The following is a 25,817-nucleotide window of genomic DNA, read 5'->3' on the forward strand; positions in this document are numbered from 1 at the left end:
AATAAAATAACAATTCATTCATTTATTTTTGCCTGCCCACTTGAGAGTGATAAAAACTTCGACTCTGTAATAAAAGCTGAAGTACTGGTGCTTAAAAGGAAAGTGGTGAGAAGGTTTAAGAAGGATTAAATTGGATAGAAAAACTGTGGGGAGCAAAAACCAGCGGAGGAGGAAAGGTAAAGGGAAGAAAGAAAGAAAGTGAATGTACGTGTTGGTGAATGTTTTGTGAATTATCTATTATACAATAGTTAAAGCAAAAAGGAAAAACTCAACATTTGACAAGCACTGAAGCTTGCACACAAATTAAGTTCCTAACAATAAATTGAGTTATTTGGATTGAATTTGATTGGACCAAAATAAACAGGGTGAAAGACAGTAGTAAGGTAGGGAAGGGGAGGGCCTCAGGAAAATATAAAGATAATGGGAGGACGGAAAGGAGAAGGGAAGAAGTGAAAAGGAGAAAAATGTTTCGAAAGGGTTGCAGGCAACAAAAGAGAGGAGGACATTGTCACAGTAGGACATTTTAAAGGATGATGGTAGGTAAGAATGGGTCAAAGGGAGGAAAGGGTTGGAAACAGGGCAGAAAGGTCTAAGAAAACATTATTTATAGCTAAAATCCGCTTTAAGATAAAACTAGGAAGTAATAGTATCAACCTGTATGGTATATATACAGTATGGTACATATGTAGCACAGATTAATAGATTGGACTTGTCCAGTGGAGTTGCACCATGCTGCATGTCATTCAGAACATTACCATTAGTGAGATCCAGCAGTAATAGCTTGCTTTCTAAAATCATTGCAAGAATATTGGACGCATTATAATATCATCGATGAAAATACATTAGGATACAACTTGTTGGCCCCATGAATTACTGCACCAGAATTTGGACCAATTAGTTTAGTAGATTTCACTTTAAAAGTGAAAAGCTTCATCAAAGTCAGTCGACTCCATCCACGCGGGAGCATGTATGTCTGTGAAAAAATTATAATGGCAAATTCATCCAATGGACCAACCAACCAAGACTGCCATCCCTAGAGCCATGCATGGCCACACAGTAATGAGAGTAAGTAAAAAAAACTGTAAAGGCAAAGAAATAGAAAAGGAAGAAACTGCTGAAAATAGCTGAGAACAAAGGGTCAGCAGAGGAGAAGTGAAGAACGGAACAAGTAGAAATAAGGGATGAGAGAGGATAGAACGTCACGGGGGACAAAGACAACAGAGGAAGAAAGTAAAAGAAGCCTTAAAGGTGGAGAAATAAAAGTAAACACAGAGAATGAATAAAGAAGAAAAGTTGGGATTTACAGGGGAAAAGGGTGACCAGGTAGGAAGGAAGGAAGGAGACAGACAAATAGACACACTGGCCAATAAGACTGTTGTATTGTGGGAGTATCTGAGACGCCTCTCTATCACTGTCAACGCGTGTACATATTGTTTCACAATGCACAACCAGACTACATAATACAGAGCAAGGTGCTTAACCTTTCCATCAGTGTCATAATGTGCAAAATCACACACACACACACACACACACACACTCACACAAATCTCTCTTGGTAGCCTTGATTTGAACAGGCTGCTGAAAGACAACAGACAGAGAGGAAATGGAGGGACACTTTAGAGAAAATGCAGTTTAGAGAAAGGAGAAAGTGCTTCAAAGGAATTGAGAGAATAATTGCAGGTGAAAGGAGGATCGATATGCGATGAAAGAGCGATAAAGAATGGATTTTGTGCGTTCTCTCGCCCTCCCTTTCATTTGTCATCGGGCGGCCTCATGAATATGGTAATGTGCTTTTGTTTGCAACCTTGATGGAGAAAGGTGTGAGTGATGGAGAGGGACTGTTGGGGAGGGAGAGATAGAGCCGAGGTAGAGAGGATGTGACAAAGGGGGGGAGACGGTCACCTAAATGTCTGTGTCACCGTGTTTTCATGGACCAAAAATAATAGGAAGAGCAAGATAAACCAAAGTTTGGAGAAGTTAAGGCCCATGGCTGCAAGGTCACCAGTGTAAGGGCCTGCACAGGCCAGGAGGATATTAGCAGGGAAATGGAACCACTGGTGTTATCACCCCAGGTCAGTGCTGTTAAAGCCTGTTTGAGAAGCATACTGTGTTTACTGGTATTGTTTATTCTTGTTTCACACAATCGTGGCAAACAAACAGTTATACAAGATGAAAAAAAGACAATCTACATCGGTACACTGGTCAAATACAATTCTGGCATAAAATATTGATTCACTAAACGATGAAAAAAACGGCAGATTTAATCGAAAATGTATTTATTATTTTTGATCAGTTGCAGTTGAACTGTGTTCAAACTACTTACAGCTCACTACTAATACCCAGCTGTTGTTTGTTGACCGGAAGCTTAAATTCACAGCAACTACATGAACGATTCAGGTGCTTCACAATAAAAGCACCTGTGGTTCTGCTTTGATTCATTTCATTATCCTATGACAAGTCTTTAATTCAATTTATAAATCAGAATTAGAATCAGAAAGGATTTATTGCCAAGTAGGTTTACACCTACCTGGAATTTTCTTTGGTAAAAAGGTGCATACATTTAACATAAAGCATAAAAACACAATAAGTACTTCACATAAGAAATAAATAACTGTATATAAAACAAATATATATACATGACATAAAAGTTAAATAAAGAGTAAAATGCAAAACAGATATATACAAGATATAAAAAGTTAAATAAAAAGTAAAATGCAAAGCAGGAGAGAAATTGGGATGTGCAATATGCAATATACTGTTATGTTATGTGTGTTCATGTAACACAGAATTGAGACGTGGGTGCGGGATAAGAGTCCAAGTCAGGTGGGGGTAACAGGCCTTGTTGATAAGGCCAACTGCAGCAGGGAAGAAGCTGGTCTTGTGGCGGGCGGTTTTAGTCCTGTCGGAGGGAAGAAGCTCGAAAAATAAAAGTACTTCAATCAACTTTATTATAGCTGTCCTTTTTTGTTGTTACAGTTCTTTATATAACTATAAAACGCATGGCCAAGCCACAAAGTTTATAGCAATGTTTGTGTGGACATTGTAAGACAGGATGACATGCATTGAACATTTGACTCCTTATATACATTGTCTCATAAAGTCTTCCCCCCATGGTCTGGTAATCAATAAGTAACCAACAAATGACAATACTTAGTAGTGTCAGACAATATTGTCTATACCCAACTATCATGATAGTATCAGAAGATAATCATTTCATCCTCATAAAGAAGATTAAAATGTCAGAACTGCATTTTGGTCACTAAATATTTTTGTCTAGTTCCTTGTAAAAAATTTCTACAGTTACACATAGACTAAATGCTCCACTGTGTTCACCAGCTAGTCAGGAACTTTGTATGTTTACTGTTTGCTACTGGACACAAGGTTTATAACCAAAACAACGAGCTGAAGGGTTCTAAAACACTAAGTAAACCAAAGCTTCAACTTTATTCACTTTATTACCTCATATCACTAGTTAATCTTTTTTTGGTATTAAAATATTATCTGGGGCAGCAATGTTACATTTTAATGTTCCTAACAGGTTATACGACCAAACGATTTACAACAGCCCTGTTAGTAAGAGATGTGGGAAATGTTGGAGCTTAGGTGCTTTTGTGTAATGTCAAAAAAACGATGGACATACAGAGAATTCAAAGTACTTATGTCTCATCAACACACTGAAGCAAAAGTCAGATATTACTGCTGTGTGTGAGTTATTTTAGAATGAATCCATCACAGTTTTGAATAGTGACAATTACAAGTCTAATGTAAGGTGACAAGACATTAATTCAGAAATTTTGTAATGAAAATGTTCTACACAATCTCCTCAGACTCCGACTTTTCCTCTTATTTCCAGAAATGAGTACACTGTGATCTCCGTGTCTCAAACACTGTCAAATTATTTCCCCTGCTGTCTTCCCCTCTCCCTCTCTCTTCTTCAAACTCTCGCTCTCTCTGTGGGATCAGCATCCCGTGGAGCCAGAAATGGATTTTTATTAAGTAGAAATCCCCTTTGAAATATGTAACTAACCAAGACAGAGTGTGTGTGTGTGTGTGTGTGTGTGTGTGTGTGTGTGTGTGTGTGTGTGTGTGTGTGTGTGTGTGTGTGTGTGTGTGTGTGTGTGTGTGTGTGTGTGTGTGTGTGTGTGTGTGTCAGAAGGGATTAATGACTTGAGTGTGATTGAGGTTGGGTTGCACTGTCTTGACTGTAATGTTTGACACACACATATTCTCTTATAGTTTTCCATGTAACATAATTTAGAGTTTTTTAGAAATATTGGATTATTAACTTTTTATTTGTTATTTATGCACATGATTTTAGTTCTAAATCACATTGTTTTCTTACCTTATTTCACGTCTGATTTCAGTATCAAACACATGTGAAATCCATTATTGAAAAGTATAGTCTCACACTATATATTATCGCTGCTTATGCATACTGTTGAAACACTTTCAGTCTTTCAAACCATAATCAAATGAACGTCATGGTAGCCTGAAAATATAAAATACATCAGACTGAGGTCATGTCTCATTAATGGCCGTAGCATATGAAAAAGAATTAGATGTTGGACTTGGATCTGAGTACATGTAATACAACATTGTCATTTCCTAGAACATTGAATTAAAGAAAAGCAAAATGTCCAGAGCTAATTTTCTTGACACTTTCCAGAGTTTATTTCTGAAACTTCTCCTTCTTTCCCACTCTATATATATTATAATATTTACATTATTTTAAGAATAAATTCTTGTTGACAGAATGAGGGTTTTAGTTCAGAAAAAGTGGCCAATTTTGCATGTAAAAAACTGCTATCAAAACGTGTAACAGAGAATAAAACAAGCAGATCATGAGAGTAGTCTTCATTTACCTTACGCTGGCATACTTTCTTGTTGAGGCAGTATAATCCTTTTCTACACATTAATTCATTCATTATAAGTGTATGACTGTGCATTTGTTTTTCGAGTGTATTTGGTCTCTGAGGGCGGAACTTTTTTTTAACCCCACTTAACATTTTCACACCTTTAACAGCTGTGAGAGCAGGAGCCAGAGGAGAGAATCCAAGGAGGGATCTTAAGTGGAATAGTTTGTTTCTGTCACTTTTAGATGTGTAATGGAGGTTAACAGGTCTCTAACACTCTCTCTCCTCACAACAGGTAACACTGCTCATCTTAGTTGACTTAAAAGGCGTTTTATGACCTCATAAAGATACGTAGCAGGGATTTTAAAGGAGAGTAATTTTCATGGAATGGCCTCAATGTAGGTTTCAGAATAAGTGTTGCAGATATATTGGCGCAAGCTTAGCTTGGCTTTGTAGAGCAGTGACCCTCAGAAAAGGCACCAGTTCTCAGGGTAATGTTATGTTGTCAAGTGGGACGTGACATCCCTCCCTTTCCTTCAGATTGGTTCACTGGTTAACTGTTGCACTTTGGCTCTTTCCAAAACATTGTTCACTTATCAGCCACTCACTCTGCTCTGAAAAGACATTAAGTAGTTGACTCAGTAATGAGCAGTGAGTTGAGATTTCAGACACTCATCAGGTTTATTTTCTGTCATCACCATCATCTGTCATGTTGCTCTACAATAATCATCCCAATCTATGAGATGCCGAGCTTTGCATATTAGGATTGAGCAGAAAGTATATGGACACATGTTAAATTTGTTAAAGCACAAGTCAAATACATTTTGCTCAAAGAGGTTTTCTGGCACTTGACGTGGTTATTTTAGTTCATGCATGTTCAAGGGTTCATTTATTAAATAATCCTGGTTTTAATTGAATATTGATATTGATATTTGAATATCATTGACAGGTAAGGTTGAATGGGGATTGGTTTTGCTTCTGTATTGACAGGACCGATTACTACTACCTAGATTCTTGTCATTGGAGGAAGTGGAGACGTGTCATCCATTTTTATATACAGTCTATGACTGAGACAAACAACGATGGAGACTAAATGCTGAGAATTTTTTGGTAAATACAGAATGTGTGTATTCCAATTATGACACTTACTGGCAAATTACAGGCATTAAATCATCTTTAGAACCGAATCAATAAATCATAAGAAAACAAAACACCTAAAGTAAATGTATGAATTCCAGCCCTTTTGTAGTGGAGAAATTAATAAGTCAAAAGCATAATGTGAAAATGTAACTGAAGGATAAAATTTAAAAGTATTTAATAAAAATCTGTCTCCTTTAGAGCTTTGTTGTAGGTTTTGTGATATTAATGATACATTTGTATTGCAAAAACGCATTACTATCAAGCAGAAAGACCCAGTCTACCTGTCCGACTGGGAATGAGAAAATACACTGAACAGCCTGAAACCATATTCAAAATTTAAAATTGTCCAGTCACTTGTCCGCCTACAGCTGTTCAAACCACAGATGACTCCAACAATTTGGGGACCAAATTAAAATTTCGAAGCAATTCTTCTTTATAGTCAACTTTGTTAACCATTGGCCCTGAGCTCGAGAAGTAGAACGCTCTCAGATGATTCGAGACCCTCGGGTAACAGCTGTCAGTCAGCCGTCACCTGCCACCCAGTTCTGTCATGAAACCCCCCCCCAACATAGCACTACCACCACTGAGACTAAAACTATTAGCACTCCTAACCTCTTGTGGGCTCACTTGATTCTCTCTCATTTATCCTTTTTTTAAAGCTTCTCCTGATTCCTGTCTCTAGATTCAGCTCACGGTCCAACCCTCCCGAAGGCTCAAACCATCTGCTCATTCCTACTTTCATTCTTTTTCATCTTTTATGACCTTATTTCCATTGGCGGCTGGTGCTTACTTAACTCTACCCGTTTACACACAGAGATGTAAGGTTTGTCATGGCCCTTCTGAGTTGATAAGAAGAAAGCAGCCAAAACTCTCAGAAATGCATGAACTAAAAACTCTGACTACAATTGCATTAACTTACCAGTTCATTAGCTACACTTGAACAGTCTCAAGCAACCTGATGCAACCACAATGCAATATGTTCAATTTTGTTGAAGATTATTAGTTGTTGCTGACGGAGGGGTGAATTTGGCCTCATAGTCCTTTTGAATCTGTAGTCAAAGAAGCAGTTTAATACTCAGTTCATACACATGTGGATATGTAAACAAGACTTTTTTTCTATTTGACAGACTGACTTGTTTGTAGGCACTTATGTTCTTGTCTGGATGGAGACAATACATGAAATATTCGCAATAGTGTAGACAAGGCCTAGGCCCATACGTTTATATCTTTAATATGAGGGTTTTATCTTATTATACCTTGTTTCTCTTACACTACTTGCATTAGCTTAGTTTCCAGCAGCTGCTGTTTTCAATGAAAGTTCTGACAAACCCAACGATATATGACCTGCCCATCTCCAGACATAGTTTAACAGGAACACAGTGGAAAATGTAGCAGCTGAAAAGCCAAAACCAAGGTCAGTAAGATGCAATATGGCACTTTAATACATCAAGTGCCAAGACGCACAACTCCACAAAAATAAACAGAGCTTGTTGTATCGTGTCTGCTGGATTTCAAAACAGGCAACTATTTGCTTACATGTCAGCCATAGCATCTTGTATTGATTGGCGTATTATGTGTTGTAAGGAATATCCTGTTATCTCTCTGAGTTGTGGCAATCAAAATAATTTGTTAAAATAAACAAGCTAATGGTTTTTCCTGTGACAAAGGGATAGTTGACATTAAAATGAAAATTCACTCATTATCTACTAACCACTATGCTGATCTCCAAAGTAAACTTTGTTGCAGCAGAATCCAATATAATTGAAGTAGTCGGCGACCTGCACTTTAGCTGTAGTAATATACAAAAATACATAAAATGCCTTCATACTGCTCAAGCCTATACATTCATATTCGACCCAAAACTAGAAAAAATTTAGCCTAAAAGTCCACTGGACAGGCTTAAAACACGATGTAAATTATGCCGTTTTGAGTCGACTATGAATGTCAGGGGTAACGGAACTGCAACAATGTTTACCCCAGAGACCAGAGACTCCAGGAGTGTTTTGTTGTCTCAAACACTTCACCCACGCCTCCATTGGCATAGTGATGTGTAGATCATGAGTGCATTTAACTATCCCTTTAAGAGGCAGATTAGTGTTACTTTGGAGAGATACTTTCTCAAGACAGAATCTCCAGTGTGAGAAACGATATCAGCTCAGAATCTGTTAGTGACGTGGAATTGAAAACAAGCCCCTTGTGACTGGTCATTTAATTAACCTCGTCAAGCATATCTGCTGTAATCTCCAATCTAATTTCATCTGTTAATTTAAAACTGTTCTTAACGAGGCCAGCCCCCCAGCCAATCAAATGTCAGCAATAGAAGCATAAAGGACTTGGTTAATTAGAGCTGTCAGGAAATGGCCATATATGGACAAAGAGGGAGCTGGATTTATTTTTATTACTTCCCTGAGAGAGTTATTAATTCCGTGGGAATCACCCCAGGTGATATGTGTGTGAGTGTCTCAGGATAAATCAAGTAATAGAGGGGGAGTGAATGCTTAGAATAGAGATGAAGTCAGATATGAAGAGACAGAACAAAGACAGAAAAAGAAGGAAACATGTTTTTATATATTCATAATAATCAAAAATCTCTCTTTGAAACTTTGTGGCAGCTTCATTTCCTGTTACACAGGAAATTGAGCCTCAGCTTTTCCAGAAGTGATTCTCCATCTCATATTTATTAAATATTATTCACTCTCATGCAGGATTGTAATGTCAAATTATATTGGAAATCTGCACAGCGCTCTCTGAGGATTTCATATCACTATAAACATGTTAAATGTGGATTTGCATCAATTAAAAACAAATGATTAATTATAAAAACACATTAAAGCAGTATTTTAAAACCAGTAGCTCCTGTTGACTTTGATTGTGTTTGCTTTATAATTTTCACAAGATTTCCCATTAGTAGTCAAAATGTGCAGTTGCCATTATGATTTGAGGCAAAACAGATGTTTGTTCTGGACAGATGCCATGTGAGGTGCGTGTGTGTGTGTGTGTGTGTGTGTGTGTGTGTGTGTGTGTGTGTGTGTGTGTGTGTGTGTGTGTGTGTGTGTGTGTACATTGACATGAATATTTCAGTGTGTAAAAGGGAAGTGTAATGATAGAGTCCCAACAGAACTGACCTGTGACACACACATAGAGGAGTTATAGTTGTTGGTGGTTTTGTGTGGATGCTTCATTCAAAGCCAACTGAGTTTGATTGTGTCAACATATTGGTTTTGTGTTTGCCCAACAACATTATCCGATTTTTTTATACAATGCATTGGTTTGTAAGCAGTTTTTCTACTGTTGTATTGTGACTGGTGAAATAGGAACTAGATATAACAATTTGTACAATTTGTTAGTTGTATGTAAGCCAAGTGGTTCCTGACTTCAGGATTGGGCCCCTTCAAAGTGTAATATGGTAAATCTGACATTGTGTGTGTTGATGTAAGGGGTCAGAAAAACAAAGCAATATAAAATAGAATGCCACTTTCCAGAGCGCAAACCTCCAGCAAGGGCCAAACGTCCACTTAAATTCAATCAAGCTCCACCAAATTGGACACATTTTAGGCCATTGCTTTGGTTTCTGATTTGTATGTCTTATCATATATTCCTATTAATTATTAAAAGAACAGGTATCAAGGGGAAGGAAACAGCTGTTTCTATTAGAGGATCAGTACAACTTTTGTGGCTTTGCTTTAACTTTGAGTCAGTTTAGCTTAGTTTGCTTTACCTTTCCCCCATATTTCCCAAAACATCTGTCATTTAATAAGCAAAGACCACATATGGTTAATCTGTCAACATAAATCGCATGAAAATGAACCATAACCAGTATTGAGTTGATTTCTTAGGGAATATACTCTGAAATAGGAGGTGATGCATTTTCCATTTTAGATATCCGCCACGTACAGACATCACAGTATGAAAGGGAGGTGTATTTCAAAAGCAGCGCAGCAATGACCACTTGGCAAATGACTGCAGCGATTTCTATTGAAATCACCAGATCTGATGTTGGCACAAAGGACGAGATTTTGGGTGAACGTCACCGCCCAATTCACAGCTTCTGTAATAATAGCAAGGATTCATAATTTGTTAGAGGCAGGATGTCTGTAAATAGACAGAATGAAACAGCCTCCCAGGTTACAGCTGAGCTGCCCACTTACTGGCACATCGACATGTGTGTGTGTGTGTGTGTGCATGTGTGTGTGTGTGTGTGTGTGCGTGTGTGTGTGTGTGTGTGTGTGTGTGTGTGTGTGTGTGTGTGTGTGTGTGCGCGCGCGCACACATGTGTGTGGGGTACCATCTGTTTTGCCATGAGCAGCTGCGCTCCCTTGAAGCCCAAGACCAAAAACTCAGCTGTTACCAAGACAACCCACATATACCCCATACCTGGTTCACACACACACGCACGCAAACACACACACACACGCACACACACACACACACAGACACAAACACACACACTTCAAAACCACCTAGAGGTTTTAATACTGTGTGAGCAGATGGACAGAAATGTATCATATATTTCTGAAGTGTGTGTGTGTGTGTGTGTGTGTGTGTATCTGTGTGTGTGTGTGTGTGTGTGTGTGTGTGAGTGTGTGTGTGTGTCTGCGTACACGTGCGTGCGCATAAGATGGGAAGACAGATATGGGGAGAGACAAGCAGATGGACAGTCTGTGTTTCTTTCCCCTCTACTTAGGAAGCTGATATGAAGATGATTTAAGTCTCTCCTGAACTTTCTCTTTGGTTCCTAACTTCTTTCAGTCATGTCATCTGCTGCGAATCCTTCACGGTAGAATCTCCTGTCAGGTTCTATGAATAGTACTGCTTCAGGTTTCAAGTAACTGAGTCTGTTCGAGAAAGGTTTTCTTTATGATAAGTCATTGCCAGAGTTACTTGATAATGCAGTTGTGAAATCCATGACATCTGAAAGTTCAATTCCCATCTCGTTTCTGCAGAGACTTTTCTAAGACCTGATGGACATGTCACCTCCCTGGATCACCTGTACAAAAGATAAGCATGTGTGTTAGAAAATACTTGAGTGAACCATTGAAATAACATCAGGATAATTATATATAGAGGGAACTCGAGCAATTATGTTCTATGTGTCCCTTTACTCTTGTCACTTCCTGCCACATGTGTCCAGTAAGTCCGTGGGGGTCCAGACCTCTAGGTTGATAGCCACCGGCATGTGACATGAGTTTTAGGCAAAATGTGATAATTGGGACCCCTAAATTAAAGCCTGAGAACACTGTGGCTCTAGAGGAGCTGTCTGGACTTAATAGGACCACTGGTGTTTTCCGAGACGTGTGCAGCTCTTGCAAAATGTTTTTAACTCGGCAGCACAGAAGCAGTATTTAAGTGGAAAGGATCAGTGCGTTGGTGAAGTCCATGTCACTGGAGCATGCTGCCGCCAGAATTAAACAGTGTGCTTATGCAAGCTTCGACTGGCCGCAGCTCGCTGTCTGGAGTGGGTTGGTTCTGTGCTGCAACAACTGACAGCTTTAAGAAAAAGAAAGTGTGATATGATGAAAGCATATCAACATAAATCCATCGTCCCCTATGGTGCTACGTGCCTGTTAAGTGCCTTTAGGCTCTGTGCTAACAGGATACATTCACTGGCTCCGTGCTCACAGTGATGGATGAATCAATGCTTCAACCTTTGCAGACCCAAGCTGTGCTGTGTTGAAGCAGATAAGCAGGTCTTCTTCTGAGAGGACACAGACTTTCTGCAGAGGAAATATAACCTGAACAAATTACCAAAAAACAATGGCGTGTTATATTCGTCAAGTCTGACTAACAGACTGTCATGGTTGGAAATGCAGAAAAACGTCGATATCCTTATCACCTACAGAAAAAGAAGATGATATGAAATTCACACTCATACATCATTTAAGGGACCAGTAATTGTCAGCCATGTTAGCAGCTAAATTCGGCCTTGCTCTTCATTTAGCATGTTAGCATTGGTAAATAGCATAGCAATAAGTAATTGTAAAGTTATGTGCAGTCAAGTGCATAAGTTTATTTATATAAGTTTTGTTGAGATAGAGTGTTATGTGTGATCTATCTATCTATCTATCTATCTATCTATCTATCTATCTATCTATCTATCTATCTATCTATCTATCTATCTATCTATCTATCTATCTATCTATCTATCTATCTATCTATCTATCTATCTATCTATCTATCTATCTATCTATCTATCTATCTATCTATCTATCTATCTATCTATCTATCTATCTATCTATCTATCTATCTATCTATCTATCTATCTATCTATCTATCTATCTATCTATCTATCTATCTATCTATCTATCTATCTATCTATCTATCTATCTATCTATCTATCTATCTATCTATCTATCTATCTATCTATCTATCTATCTATCTATCTATCTATCTATCTATCTATCTATCTATCTATCTATCTATCTATCTATCTATCTATCTATCTATCTATCTGATTCATTCTTGAGGGACATTAATCAGTAAAAATTGTCACGTCAATCCTTGCACAGTGTGACAAACCAACTGAAAAACCTACATTGACTTTCTTGTAGCATCACAAGAGTAAAATGAAAATTATTAAAATCCTGTTTGCATCCCAATAAATCTTTGTTGATTGACTTTTGACACATTTTACAATAATTGTGATGAAATCACTGCATAAATATACAAAAGTCCTACTCAAGCTGGCTGCACCTCACCTATCATCTTAACCATTATCCTCCCTGAAGCAGGTCAATTACCTCATATTGTATAAACTGCTAAATTAATATCTCTAGTCTGCCTTTAACTACTCTGAATGGAATCCATGTGCAACAATCTTTCTATAGATAATATAGTTAAGCTAATTAAAACTTATTCATCTGTACTGGAACTCCCTACCCCCCTGACACCACTGCATTTCCAGGGAAAAGGGACAATTCAATTCAATAACCTTTATTTAACGTTAATCTTGTGAAAAGTAGGCCATGTTATAATGAAGGGGCTAAATCACAGATGACATGGAATTTAAAAATGTATCCCATCTAATAACGTAATTCCAAGTCTATTAACACCGGTCCTTTCAAGTCAACTGATGCAGGATTCTGTCAGTTTGAGTGTGTGTGTGTGCATGTGTTTGTGTGTGTAAAACCAGTTTTCAGTGATTCATTTCCCTCTCTACAAGAATACTGTTTTGTCACTCATCAAATCTCAATGTGTTCAAGGTTCACAGGGCTTTCCATCATATATACTATATGCAAATACTCCCTCACAGAGACGAGTTGTTTCTGTGCTATAATACTCCACCTGAGACGTTTCTGTTTGGCCGGGAGCCTCTAGCCCTTTTTAGTTGCTAAAAAGCTGGTGGGTGAAACTTTTGAATTGTTGTTTGGCATCCTCTTTTTAATATGCTGTGGTTTCCTGAATGAGCCTTCTCAAACGTTCTTTCAATTTCCTTTTAATCATCTTTGGGAGGTTGCAGCAGCACGGAGCACAAATGATGAGGGGAAAACATCATCATTCTACCGATGTAGCTTTCTGAGCTGGAAATGGTTTTAACTACTGTACTTTAAAGTGCTGAGTACTTCAGAGATCAGCCTCCTTCAGTGGGCCATAATGTAAATGTTTGCATTAGTTTTCTTTTTTAGTGAAATATTGTTAGTTTTTTAGTTTTACTTTGTTAGGTCCCAGTCACTAGCAGCAGAGAAAATATAAAATGTATCTTTGGAACTGCGACACAGTCATCTGAGCTTTTTCACTATGCCCAAGTGGTTTATTGTAAAGGTTCAGAGATAAAAAAATGCTGGAAACCACTTGTCCTTTTTTGAATCTGTGATTTTTTTTTCTGTGAAATTTTAATCTGAAAAGTGTATACAGCTGTCGAATCAATCTGTTGGACTAGAACCTTTTCCCTCTGTAATGTTGTGAGTAGATGTACGAAGTAGCATGAATTTTAAGATTGTCAGTAATAACTCAAGTGACTCAAACGGTAGCCTAGAATAGTTGACTTAATATACTTAACTGCATCCTCAAGTCCTATACCTGGGTACCTAACAGGAGCATTTCCATTCAATGCAACTCTACACTTCTACTCAGTTACATCTCAGAGGCAAATTCGATTTGGCTCCACTACATTTGTCATTGCTTCAGTTACTTCTCAAAGATATGTTTTCATACCCAACCTGAAATCCATGTACTTCCAAATGGTATTTGTAAAGCGTTCCTAAACAAACTATCGACAAACCCTTTTGTAATTAGAGATGTTTTTAGAGATGCTTCGTGCTCACAGGACAAACAGTAGTTGCTCTCTCGAAGACGATGCATTGCTGTAGGATAAACTCCTGAACAACAGGGGTCAGTAGATCAACTTATTTCATATGATAGCGAGAACCAGGGAAAGTTGTGAACAGAACTCCACTTCAGTGACATTTCTCCGATGAACTTAATCTCTGCAGTGCTGCTGCTGAAAGCGTCAGTATTTTGTTAGTGCGGAGGTTAAAGAGTGTCTGTCTACATCGACAGGAAGAGGAGGCAGGAGGAGAGAGACTGAGCAGACAGAGATGGTGAATAATAACAAAGAGAAACCTGACACACAGAAGGTGCGGAGAGGAGACAGCGAGACGCGGAGAGATGAGAGAGAATCTGCTTTAGTGAACAGAAATGAAAATCAAGGAACAGGAAAACCCGGAGACTGACAAGTGCAAAAGACTAATGATGTGAACAGAAGTTACAATAGTTATAGAGGAAGAAGCAAAGAAGACAGACTCCCTCTGTGCCTCCATGAATTTCCCATCATCCTCTGCTCCTTCCGCTCACTGTTCATGAATGGAAACATCATTGACTTCTTCAGATCAGTTTCTACTGATATCTGTCAGACCATGTCGTGCTTTGGTATTAATACTGTTGGTTACGTTCAGTTCGTTGTTATTGAGTATGAAATAAATGTCACAAAAATAATAAACAGTAAATTGGCAGATATTGAGATTCAAAACCTATATATCATAAGGATGGTATATGAAAGTGTCCATGTCTGGTTGGATATTTATCAAAGAACATTTTGTTTTAATTAGTACAAATCTAATGAATCGACTGCGTAAAAGACTATTGATTTGAAAACATTATCACAATTTTTTAGAATGCATTGATGAATAAAATGAAATGATGAATGCGTCTAAAAAATGTAATGCTTAAAATCCCTCAAAACTGTAAAGGCTGTATACATGAAACATTGCTTTACATAGTGTATTAGCTTAAACAGTATTCAGTTTAAATTATCACCTTATATTTTCTTTACAAGCAATTCAGTCCAATTCAACAAACGACAAACTATGAAAATGATCTGAGAATGAACTGCATTCATATAGCACTTCTTTAGACTTAACTAATACTGCTTTTTACCCACCAGGTAGCAGGAAATCACGGAAAATGCTCAAAGCAACTAAGTCAGACATTCATGTTCTCTCATGCAGCTGGTTCAGAAAATTTCAGGAAATGATTTGAAAATATCAGTGTCTGAGAGCAGTGCAGACTTTGATATCAAAACAAAACTGATTTTATTTTGCACATCATTTGATCAGTTGATTGCCACATGCAACTTGGCAATTGAGAAAGGACTTGAAATTACATATACAGCAACTATATATAGAGCAGAAGATTAATCTTCTTTTCCTGACTCATGCAAACAAATTAAATGCTGCAAAAAATCTGCAGGGAAATTATTATGATTATTATTAGCTATTTATTTTTGCAGTGTAAACATAATCTGTGCCAGAGACATGAGCCAACCTTAAAACACAAGGCTTTACAGGCAGAAGGAAACAGATGAAGATGTCTGATAACCAGCAGATTCTCCTGCTCGGATGGTAGCATTAGAAAATAAACTAAGGGCCAAGCACAGTCTGGACTTATGCTCACACTCACCTGCTTTATTATGTGCATGTTTATGTGATGAATATGTGAGAGGCCACACTAAACAGCACGCAAGAGTCCGTGTGAACTCAAGTTTCAAATACTGGACTCAGATCAGTTTTGCCTCGCGTGATGAGACCCCTGTTTACACACTCACCTGTGATTGGTCAAAAGGAGTTCTTCCACAATGGTTAACACCAGAGAGTACAGCTGTGATCACACTCAGCAGATGTGTGAAGTGATGATGCACCGATGTGGGAAAGCTCCCATCAATCACTGGTACCGAGTTTTCTTTTGATGCTGATGACAGCACCAACCTTTCAGTGGTGTTCATCCTGCTGCTTTAGCCCCAAACACACAACAGTTACCCGCTGGAATGATTTGTGCACTGGATGTCAGGACTCGTGTTGTGATTTGCTGGTGATCAACACACACATAGACACACAAAGTCAACCAACACCCTCATGCCCCACAAGTGCAAACAAAACTGAGGAATTTAATCACCATAACATGCTGAAAACACTCTATTTACCAGTTCTGCAGTGTGTGTGTGTGTGTGTGTGACAGGACACACACACACACAGCAAGGGTAAACACCCTACACCATGACCACCCACCAACACACACATGTCAGACGTTTGAACCATATTGTTGGCTTGTTAGAATTTATCATTCTGGAGACAGACACAACTCAAAGCCCTCTGTCTGCTCCCTTAGACTAAGTGATGCAATGAATGCAGACGAAAAGAAATATGACATTTCCATATGAAACGGTTGCATTTTGCCACGACCCCGAGATAAAAATGAAAGCCAACACCTAGCCAGGTTGGGAAATGTTTTACCTTTGGAAGTTTCTTTCTGAAATAGTAATTCCAGGGATTACCTCACACAAAGAGGAGAGAGAGACTCGCACAGCAACCCCTGTATTTCCCATTCGCTCTGCATGAGGCCGGCTACAGTCAATACCAAAAGTGCTCAGTGTCAACATTCAGTTATCTGACAACAAACAAAGATAAACACTCAACCTTATCATTCAGTGGTGGTGCTTGACTGTAATGATAGAGCTATCATTATGATAATACTGCACTATATCATAATTATCTGCTAATTGACTGCCTGACGAGGTAGCGCTCATCTGAACGCTCATTAATGCTCCATCATCACCATTGATAGCTGTAATCAGAGACTGGTGGTTTCAAGGTCTTACTGGAGGGTGTGTGAGAGGATAAGGACTAAACTCATATTTGTATGATTAGGTGTGTGTGTGTGTGCTTTTGTTTGGGTGTTGCCCTCTGCCCTTTCAACACATTAAGGACACAATTATCGTATAAAATAGCTCATTTTAGGACATATAGTTCACTTAGCCAAGTGTCCCTAGGAGTTACATCCAAAAACCATTTCACCTCACTTATTCCATCCAGTGCCAACTATTAGTGCCAAAGCAGCTTAACCCCCGGGTCCCCCTGGTTGACCTGTGGGTTTAGCGGCAATTTGTTAGACTGGCAGCCAAGTCTAACACAAAATGTATCCAAAGGTTGTGAGGTTCACTTTTTTAATAGATGCAAATAAAAAAGAATAAGAAAATGAAATGCAGAAGTCTAAAGTCCATTCATCTGTTATTCATATTGAGGCTGAGGACGAAGCTGAGGTAAATGACTGTAACTGCCATCACCCACCTTCCACTTAAAAACAACAATAAATTGTATACAAATAAATAAAATTGAATGTGGCTCCCACAAATAGCAAAAAGTTACACATCACCATGGGTCATAGGTAGAAGAAGTTTTTGTTCGTGTCATTTGTGAAAATTAACTATTTTAGAAGTAACTTTAGTAACTTCTACTGCTTCACTCTTTTCCCACTCATGATAATTTTGCCACCAGGAGAATTATCTGTTAAGACTTTAATTATTTTTTTAATTCCGGGGACGTCAAGCAGCCACCCTGAGGCACACCTACAGTAGATGTCTACCTTAGTTCCTGAGGGTGGCAACAGGCCCCTGGTTATACATTATATGCTTCTTTAAAACACCAACCTTTTCATTAATTGCCTCCTCTGCTCAAACTGGACCATTGCAGGTTTTACTGTTTGCCTTCATCGATACATTCATGTTGTTGTGTTACTTTTATCTTTTCCCCTTCGCCAAAACCACAGCATGTTGCAGTCAATGTGAAGAGATTGTTGCCGTCTGTCATCGTGCAGTAGCGTGTATTGTAACAGTGTTGTGGTGTGTGTTGCAGGTATGCCTCTCAGCTTGGATTGCAAGGCCTTTTTCGGCTACAGTGGAGAGAACAGGAGGCCCATCATCTACTGGATGAAAGGGGAGAAGTTTGTGGAAGAGCTAGCGGGACACATTAAAGAAAGCGAAGTCAGGTAAACACACCATGCAGCATCGACTCACTGAACCACATGTGTGTGCCGCTAACCATTCAGGAAAATGAACCAATGTCGCTTGTACATAATTAATATCCTCAAGTTGCTTTTTCCTTCCCCCTTCCAAGGAAACACTGAGAGAGAGAATCAATTACACACACTCAAGTTTACAGGTCTCTGTTGTTAATTAATTTCTGAGAAGACTGGACTCCAGCTGCACTCCTCACATTGTCAGCATTTAATTTACCCTCTTATGATTTATGACTCATCCAGGGCTCTCCGACAGATTCCTTCTCAACCTTGCTAAAGAATTATGAATACTAATAATAAAGTTTAATGAATTCATTCTCTCTCCTGCTGGGACCAATTACATGGCTCGGTATTGGGGAAACCCTGATTGTCGGTGGGATATCGAATATCATTAGAATAACCTGCTGGATCACCTTGGAAACCTTCAGAGCACACTTGTAGGGCGTGGCCCCAATCAGACATAGCCACCTTTTTCTTGAAGGCTACTTTTTTTTTAAACAAGAAGGCGAGCAGTATGGTGTAATTTATATATAAATATATATATATGTCGATTTCTTTTTAATGTTACATGGAAACTTCTACATAAATTGTCCCTAATACCAAGACTTTGTTGTGAAGTTAGCTCACAGATATACTCATTATTTAAATATACAGGCTACAGGCAAAGGACTCTTGCTTTGTTGAGAGTGAGATGTTCGTGAATCTCTCAGAAGTCACAGTGGAGAACCACCAGCTGGTCCAGGAGCTTTGCCTCGATGATCCAGGAGTCTGCAAACGTTCGACAATCTGCTGTCTGTCAACATGTCTCTGGAGACTTTGGAATTGAGTGAGCTTAACTTTAGCTCTACACAAGTTGTATGGTACCAGTTAGTTATTAGAACAGTTTAAATGAAAATAACTAACTCAAAATCTCAAGTTCTAGTTTACCACCAGATCTGCTGGTTTTGGTTCATGGGGGATACGGTCTTTGTTAAGAGCAGAAGAAGTCGAACACCTTGACCAGAATCTATTGACTAATTGGCTTTATCTGTATTCATGTACAGATAGCTGCTGCCAAATTGTTATCAGCTGAAATGCCTACAAAACGTATCACTGTTTGAATCACTTGTAAAAGCATTAAAGTTCGACTCATGTGATAAACCAGTCAGACATTGTGCGGTGAACAGAAGAAGAACTCTTGGCCCGGATACTCTCTGTCTCCACCGGAAACCCGAAATGAATCACAGACGTGCAGTCCTCCAGGTGATCCAGTCTTGCACCAACTGGGACATTTGATATCAGATCAATGTCTGGGCACAAATGGGTGGCTGTGGGTCCAGGTATCCAGTCGCAGCCAGTCCAGCTATTTATTCTTCAAAAGTTTTTTTTAAAGACACCTTACAATAAATTGACTTGAACAATGGGACAGACAATGATGGATGACACTGTCAAAATGTAGGTGTTCAAAAGAACTGCTTGAATAACGTGAGGCTCGAGGTTCATAAAACTTGAGGAAGTGTATAAGTAGCACACAAAACACACAGCCTACGTAAAACAACTTCAAACAGATGTCTCTCATTGAGTGTTTCAGAAAATTGTATCAATAACATATATGAGTTATTCCCTTAAAGTAGATTGTTAAATATGTTCATTTTTATCAATCCACTGCCAAATGTGCACAAACCTCTGTATAAGCACAGCACGTGTGACAGAGTGGGCTCATATGGTTTCTGCTGTTTTCAGAGAGAAACTTAACAAAGCTTTAATCCAGATTTATATTTTTTTCATGTTGACATTTTTTTTTAAGATGACAGGGAAACAACTGTATCAGGGAGGATCCACTCCCCTGGTCCCCAGACAAGGATTAAGTACAATAAAAAACTTGAAACCCCCCCAAACACATGCAGTTTTATTGTTGTCATTGCTGTGATAACGTTTCCTCTGCAGGGCTTTTCCAGTGCTCTGGGGGTTAATGACTGAGTGAGGTACACACGATTAAAGCACATAAATTCCAGCTGAAAACTGCTCTAGTTAATACTGGTGTGCTGCAGTCACTGAATGAATATTTAATCTATGCAGAGACACTTAAAATGTAAGCTTTATTACAGCATGTGTTTTATTTTCTATGCTCTCTCTATCAGGTGTTTTGGTTGTGATAACACTGTATTCACCAAAGTAGGGATTTTACAATGTGGCAACGTTAATAACAACGGGTCCAAAGGGGAAATAAAGATGAGTTGACAGACAAACGAGTTGTAAACAAGTCGACAGTTTGGCAAGATTTTAACAAGTTAAAACTAAATGTGACTGCACCCATACTGCTTCTACTGACAATCCCTAATTACACAGGATCCAAAATGTGTGCACAACCACAGCAGGTACTATAGTTTAAAATTAAACCAGGGAATCAGGTTGCTGACAAGAACAGATGTTTAAAACAGGCATTATTTTACTGTTGAAATCACCCCTAAAAAAAATCAAAGTTTAATCAACAATTACCATAAAGAACTATTAACACATTGCCCTGTTCAGTGTTTAAAGAGTTAAAACTTCCTTCTCTCTTTTCAAGTTTAAGAAATACCACTCTAACTTCCCTTCTGATGCACTTACTGACTTTATCCTCTTCATCTAAACCTCTGATTTTTCTAACTATACGTCGGCATGTCGGAGAGCCTAGGGATACCCCTTGGCTGTGATTGGTCCGCTAACGACATAATTTCCGAACAACATAATTTCCGGAATCTCACATTCCTGGACCTCACACTGCCTGTTTCATCCAGAACCGCCAAAAGTCCGCTGCTATCGCTGTCCACTGGCTGGTTGAGGGACAGGGAAGGTAGTCTGGCTGTAGAGCTGTCCACAACGACTTGCACACCCCGGACACAATGCCAGACACCATGCAGGATGCCAGTTTGTAGCTCGCCGCTACAGCCTGTTGGTTTCCACCAGAGGCTAAAAAACCATTGCGCCACCTACTGTTCTGGCGGTAAATTGTTTTCAGCTCCCACAGCCTTCGGAGAACCATAAATGAAAAAGAGTCCGTCGTATCCGCATCTTTGGTATCTGGTTCAGGTCCATTTTGAGGACATGCCCAAGCCATTGTATCTGCCGACGTCTGATCTGTAGCACCTCACTTTGTCTGTGACTCTTTAAGTAAAGAATACGACATCCTGTCAAAAGCTGGGATTATAATTTAGAGAAGATACATCACAGAAAATGAATTTTTAAAAAAAAGTTTTAACCATCAGCACAGACTCCCTCATCTCGGTCTAAAAGTCAGAGCCTTTATGGTGAGAGAACATTTTGAATTGATCTCTTCTGCCCCAGAACTATTACATTTCATCAGTTCAGCCCACTAATAATAATGTGTAAGTTCATTCCTCCTGAAAAAAAATCCTTTTGCATAGCTATTCACCAACTCTCTCCAAAAATATGTCAGCGTCAGCTCCACAGCAGCAGCCTTGCAGAGGTGGCTGCTCACTGATCAGAGTGCAAACCAAGGTTCCCAGCTTGAGAGATGCTCTCTGTCACTGCTAAGACACGTATTGGCCTCTGAAACGTTTACTCCCACAAGCGTAGTGTTGAAAAATTAGGAGAACGGGTCTGTGCATGAGTGTTAGTGTTTAAACGTGAAACTAATCACACCCTGTGTATTAAATTAACCTCTGCCTAATGAGTTCTCTGTCTTACAGTGCGATCCTCTGGCCGACTCAGACACACTGCTGCTGTGATGCCCATTAATCCGTCCATGTGTAGCTCCCTCTGCCCGTTCTGATACTGTCCTGTGCACCGTGTGAGGCTGTGTCTGTTTGCACATTACCGTCTTGTGTCCTCCTTGATAAAGTGAATAGCTGCGATAACCACGGCTTGTTCCCCTGCAGCATGTGGGAGAGCTGTTGACACTTTCACCTCATTATTATTTCTCCACAGAGGAAGAGCAGCCACCTGTGAAGTCGATGCTACAGACAGAAAACCTTTGTCAGTCTTTGGCTGACTATGAAAATTCACCTTATCACGGATTCAAGTGCTTTTAGTAAAAATATGCCCAAACGCACCTCGAACACGATAACTATGAGCAGCATCATCGGTTTTACTGCAGTTGTTGGCACAGCTTCACTGTTGAACTACTTCACAATTCTGCAACTCAGCGATGAAAGTTCTTGCTTCGTTCATGTGAGATGAATTTGTAATTACAATATTTCCACTCGGCCCGGTGCTTGCTTCATATTTTCACTTGAAGGCACCGTTGACGCGTATGTATGGTGATGTGGAGAGGCGTCTTTACCTGCTTGAAATTCACATCAGCTGTGCAATACCACTGCTGTCAGAGTCTCACTGTTTTTATGTTCCTTTCATTCATTTCTGTGACCAGAGAAGATATGAGCAATAATCGTCCTTTTTTTCTCTGTACTCTAAAAGTGCCAATATTTCCATGAATTTATCTAAATGTTTTTCCGAGGCCGTCATACCATCACAAACACAAAATCCAAGACTGATCTGTACTGCCCATATAACATTACTTAAAACACACCACTCTGAACTTAATTAAATTTAATTAAATACTTAATGATGAAAATATGAAATATTTAAATATGCTCAACGATATCAATAAAAAAAATTTAAGCAACTGGAAAAATATAGTTAAAAACGCGCTACGAGAATACACATGATACACATCTACTCAAAGTCACTGCAAAGAAGCAATTTACTGTCCAACGCTTGAGTTACATTATTTGAAACTCGGAAAATGTGCATAATGAAAGCTAATCAACCCTGACAAAGAAACTCACAACACAAAACAACACAACGGCACTGGCTTCTGGCGTTTCCACAACACGTACGCCACAGCAGTTGTTGTTCTCATTCCTCTGCTGACTCCCTCTGGTGTTTCAACCACATGTACATGGCAGCAACTGCAGTTACTTCAGCCAGTCCTCTTCTCTTCTGGAGGAGAACAGGTTACTGGCGCGATTCGCAAGTCACGCAAATAATCACAAATTATCCTACTGCGCAAACAATGCGACACGAATGATGTGTTATTTGTAGAAAATGTTTAAAATGCTCTAATGTTAAGAAAACTCATCACTTTGCTCATACTGTCATTTTTTGCTGAAAAACTTGGTTTTAGCTCCTGTCCTTTTTAGGCCCCCCCCCTCGCCAGAAAGCCCAGTCTGCTCTGATTGGCTTGCCATTTCTGTTTTTTCATGTGGGGATGTCTGTTAGGAAGACGAGCTCCCTTTAAAACAAACTTTGGACTTTTAAACTTGGATGAACTTTTAAATTCACATTAAAAACAAGTCACTGCTTTTGATTGTGACCTCTGATGGTACACATCAGAGTGATGCACACTTTCAACATCACTAATACACACACACGCATGCACACAGGGATGTGATCCGAGGTGCTCGGTGTATTTCATCAGGAACACTTGACTTTAATAATTAATAATTCTTTAGATCTGTGATCTTTGCCGTCACAATATGAATAACATTTTACTAAGACTCTCTCGATAAAGAGTCATTGAGCATTCATATTGAGGATGTTGGGAGTTCGGTTCCCACAGGGTCCACATATTGATATTCTATGAATGTAGGCACTTAGCTACAAGCTCTGAGTGACACATGTTGTTCTCTTTCATTGTGAAGCACCAACAGAACCACATGATGAAACGACATGTTGCCTTTTCGCTGTTCGACATGTTTGGTCTGTGTCAACTCCAAAATACTAGTGTTAGAAACTGGGCAATCCAGACCTCTGTAAATAAGAATAATAAAAAGTATCTGTGGCAGAGCCTGGTGTGTTTTGACAGTGGTGCTGATTCTGTTTGGGAAATGCTGTCTCTTTTTCCCCCTTCAAAATCCTGCTGCCTTTGGTTTGGCTGATCACTGGAGAGTCAAAGCACACCATGACAAAACAAATCTCAGCCAGACTCAGCTCAGCTAATGGGAACCGAGGATATTTCGGTCTCTCTTTGTTTTATTTCCTTCTCTTCTGATGTTCTTTAAAAAAAAAAAAATTCAAATGCAAATCGTGTCAGACGGAATCCACCGTAGCTTCGTCCTAACCAGCACTGCAGAAGTTTCTCTATAAATTTGCTACTGGACCAACTGTGCTAACTCCGAATCTGCCACCTCAGCACAGTTAGTGCAATGTCAGATATCACTGCTGAATTTGACCTTAAATCAAGCTTAAAGGTGCAAATTGTGACCGAAACATCAGTTCACTCCCCTCCTCCCCCCTCCTCCTCCTCCTCCTCCTCTTCCTCCTCCTTTTCCCCCTCCTCCTCCTCCTCGTTGTAGCAGGCTTTTCCAGGAGTATCACCTTACCATAAGGAGAGAGGCTGTTTCCAGCTGTCACCAATGTTTTCTAGGCATGTCTCCCTCTGTCCTCCTTTTTCATCTGCTCTCTCCTCTGCTCCACTCCTGACTTCCCCTCTCCTCTCCTCTCTTCCTCTTCCTGTTCACATCTCTCAGTTCCTTCTTCCACCTTGCAGGGAATACATTTGGGAGACGTGGAGCTCCTCCTGTCTCGAAGATGTTTAGGTCTTTCTCCTCTCACACTTCATCCTCCACCTCTCCCTTCTCTTTATTATTTTAAGGAGCACTCTGGGTGAGAGGAAACACACATTCATTCTAATATTTCTTTTTTCTGCTTTTTCTCAAACCCTCTTCCCTGTATTCCCTCAAAGGGTTTTTTAATCAGCAAATATAAGGACAAAGATGTTTCTGTTTTCTATGACTACCATGGTCTTCTCTTTGTTTGTCTAGGATCTTGAGGGAGCATTTAGGCGAGAAGGAGGTGCAGCTATCCCTAACATTTGATGCTGTGGATGAGGCAGACCTGGCCAACTACACCTGTTATGTGGAGAACCACATAGGGAAGCGCAGTGGGAGTGCTATACTGCAGAAGAAAGGTAGATTACACTCTCTTTGAATTCCCCTTCTTCTCTCTTGATATCCAGCTGTTTTTTCGGGCTGCAAATATAGACAAACCCTGCCAATGTGTTATCGTCTCATTATTGTTGCTTTTCTTCAACACAATTAAAACTGTGAGTTACAGCTCAAGGGAAAAATGATCACAAACAGGTTGCAGGTAAATTACTCATGAAAGCAACCAGCAGAACATGATTCAAATTTGTATTTGTATCTATCAACTCTGATTGTCTGTACTTCTGGTAACCATTATGTGGAATTGTTCATGTATGGGGCCTAGAGTGGAGCCCTGTGGCACCCAGCTGCTTTCTGTTGCAAAATTAGATACATTTTTTTATCTTCCTTGCACTATTTGAATAAGAAATAGAAGCAATTATCAATTAAATAACAAGGAAGAGGAAAACAAGTTATTATATAAAGTTGGGGAATCTTTCAGTGGTGTTTTCATTTATCATTATAAACAATGTGTAGCTTTGTGAGACTTTTTGAAGCTATGCTAGTCCTGTAATAGAAACATCCCCTTAAAAATTAAACATTACTTTGCTGATCTCAGTTTAGCTGTAAGACTGGAAACACCTCTAAAACTTACTAATTAGCAGATTCTATCTTTTTTCTTGAATCTGTACAC

At 39.2% G+C, this 25,817-nt stretch overlaps 1 protein-coding gene across 1 annotated transcript in view; it reads left to right on the forward strand.

Annotated features, from left to right (window-relative positions):
- The window catches only part of il1rapl2 (interleukin 1 receptor accessory protein-like 2), a 300,837-nt gene that overhangs the window by 245,059 nt on the left and 29,961 nt on the right, over positions 1-25,817 (forward strand). Inside the window, exons 7-8 of the mRNA XM_061080135.1 lie at positions 18,116-18,248; positions 25,025-25,170. Coding sequence (XP_060936118.1) covers positions 18,116-18,248; positions 25,025-25,170 — 279 coding nt within the window. The remainder of the gene's footprint in view (positions 1-18,115; positions 18,249-25,024; positions 25,171-25,817) is intronic.

Source organism: Limanda limanda, chromosome 10, assembly GCF_963576545.1.
Source record: "Limanda limanda chromosome 10, fLimLim1.1, whole genome shotgun sequence".
Classification (NCBI taxonomy): Eukaryota; Metazoa; Chordata; class Actinopteri; order Pleuronectiformes; family Pleuronectidae; genus Limanda; species Limanda limanda.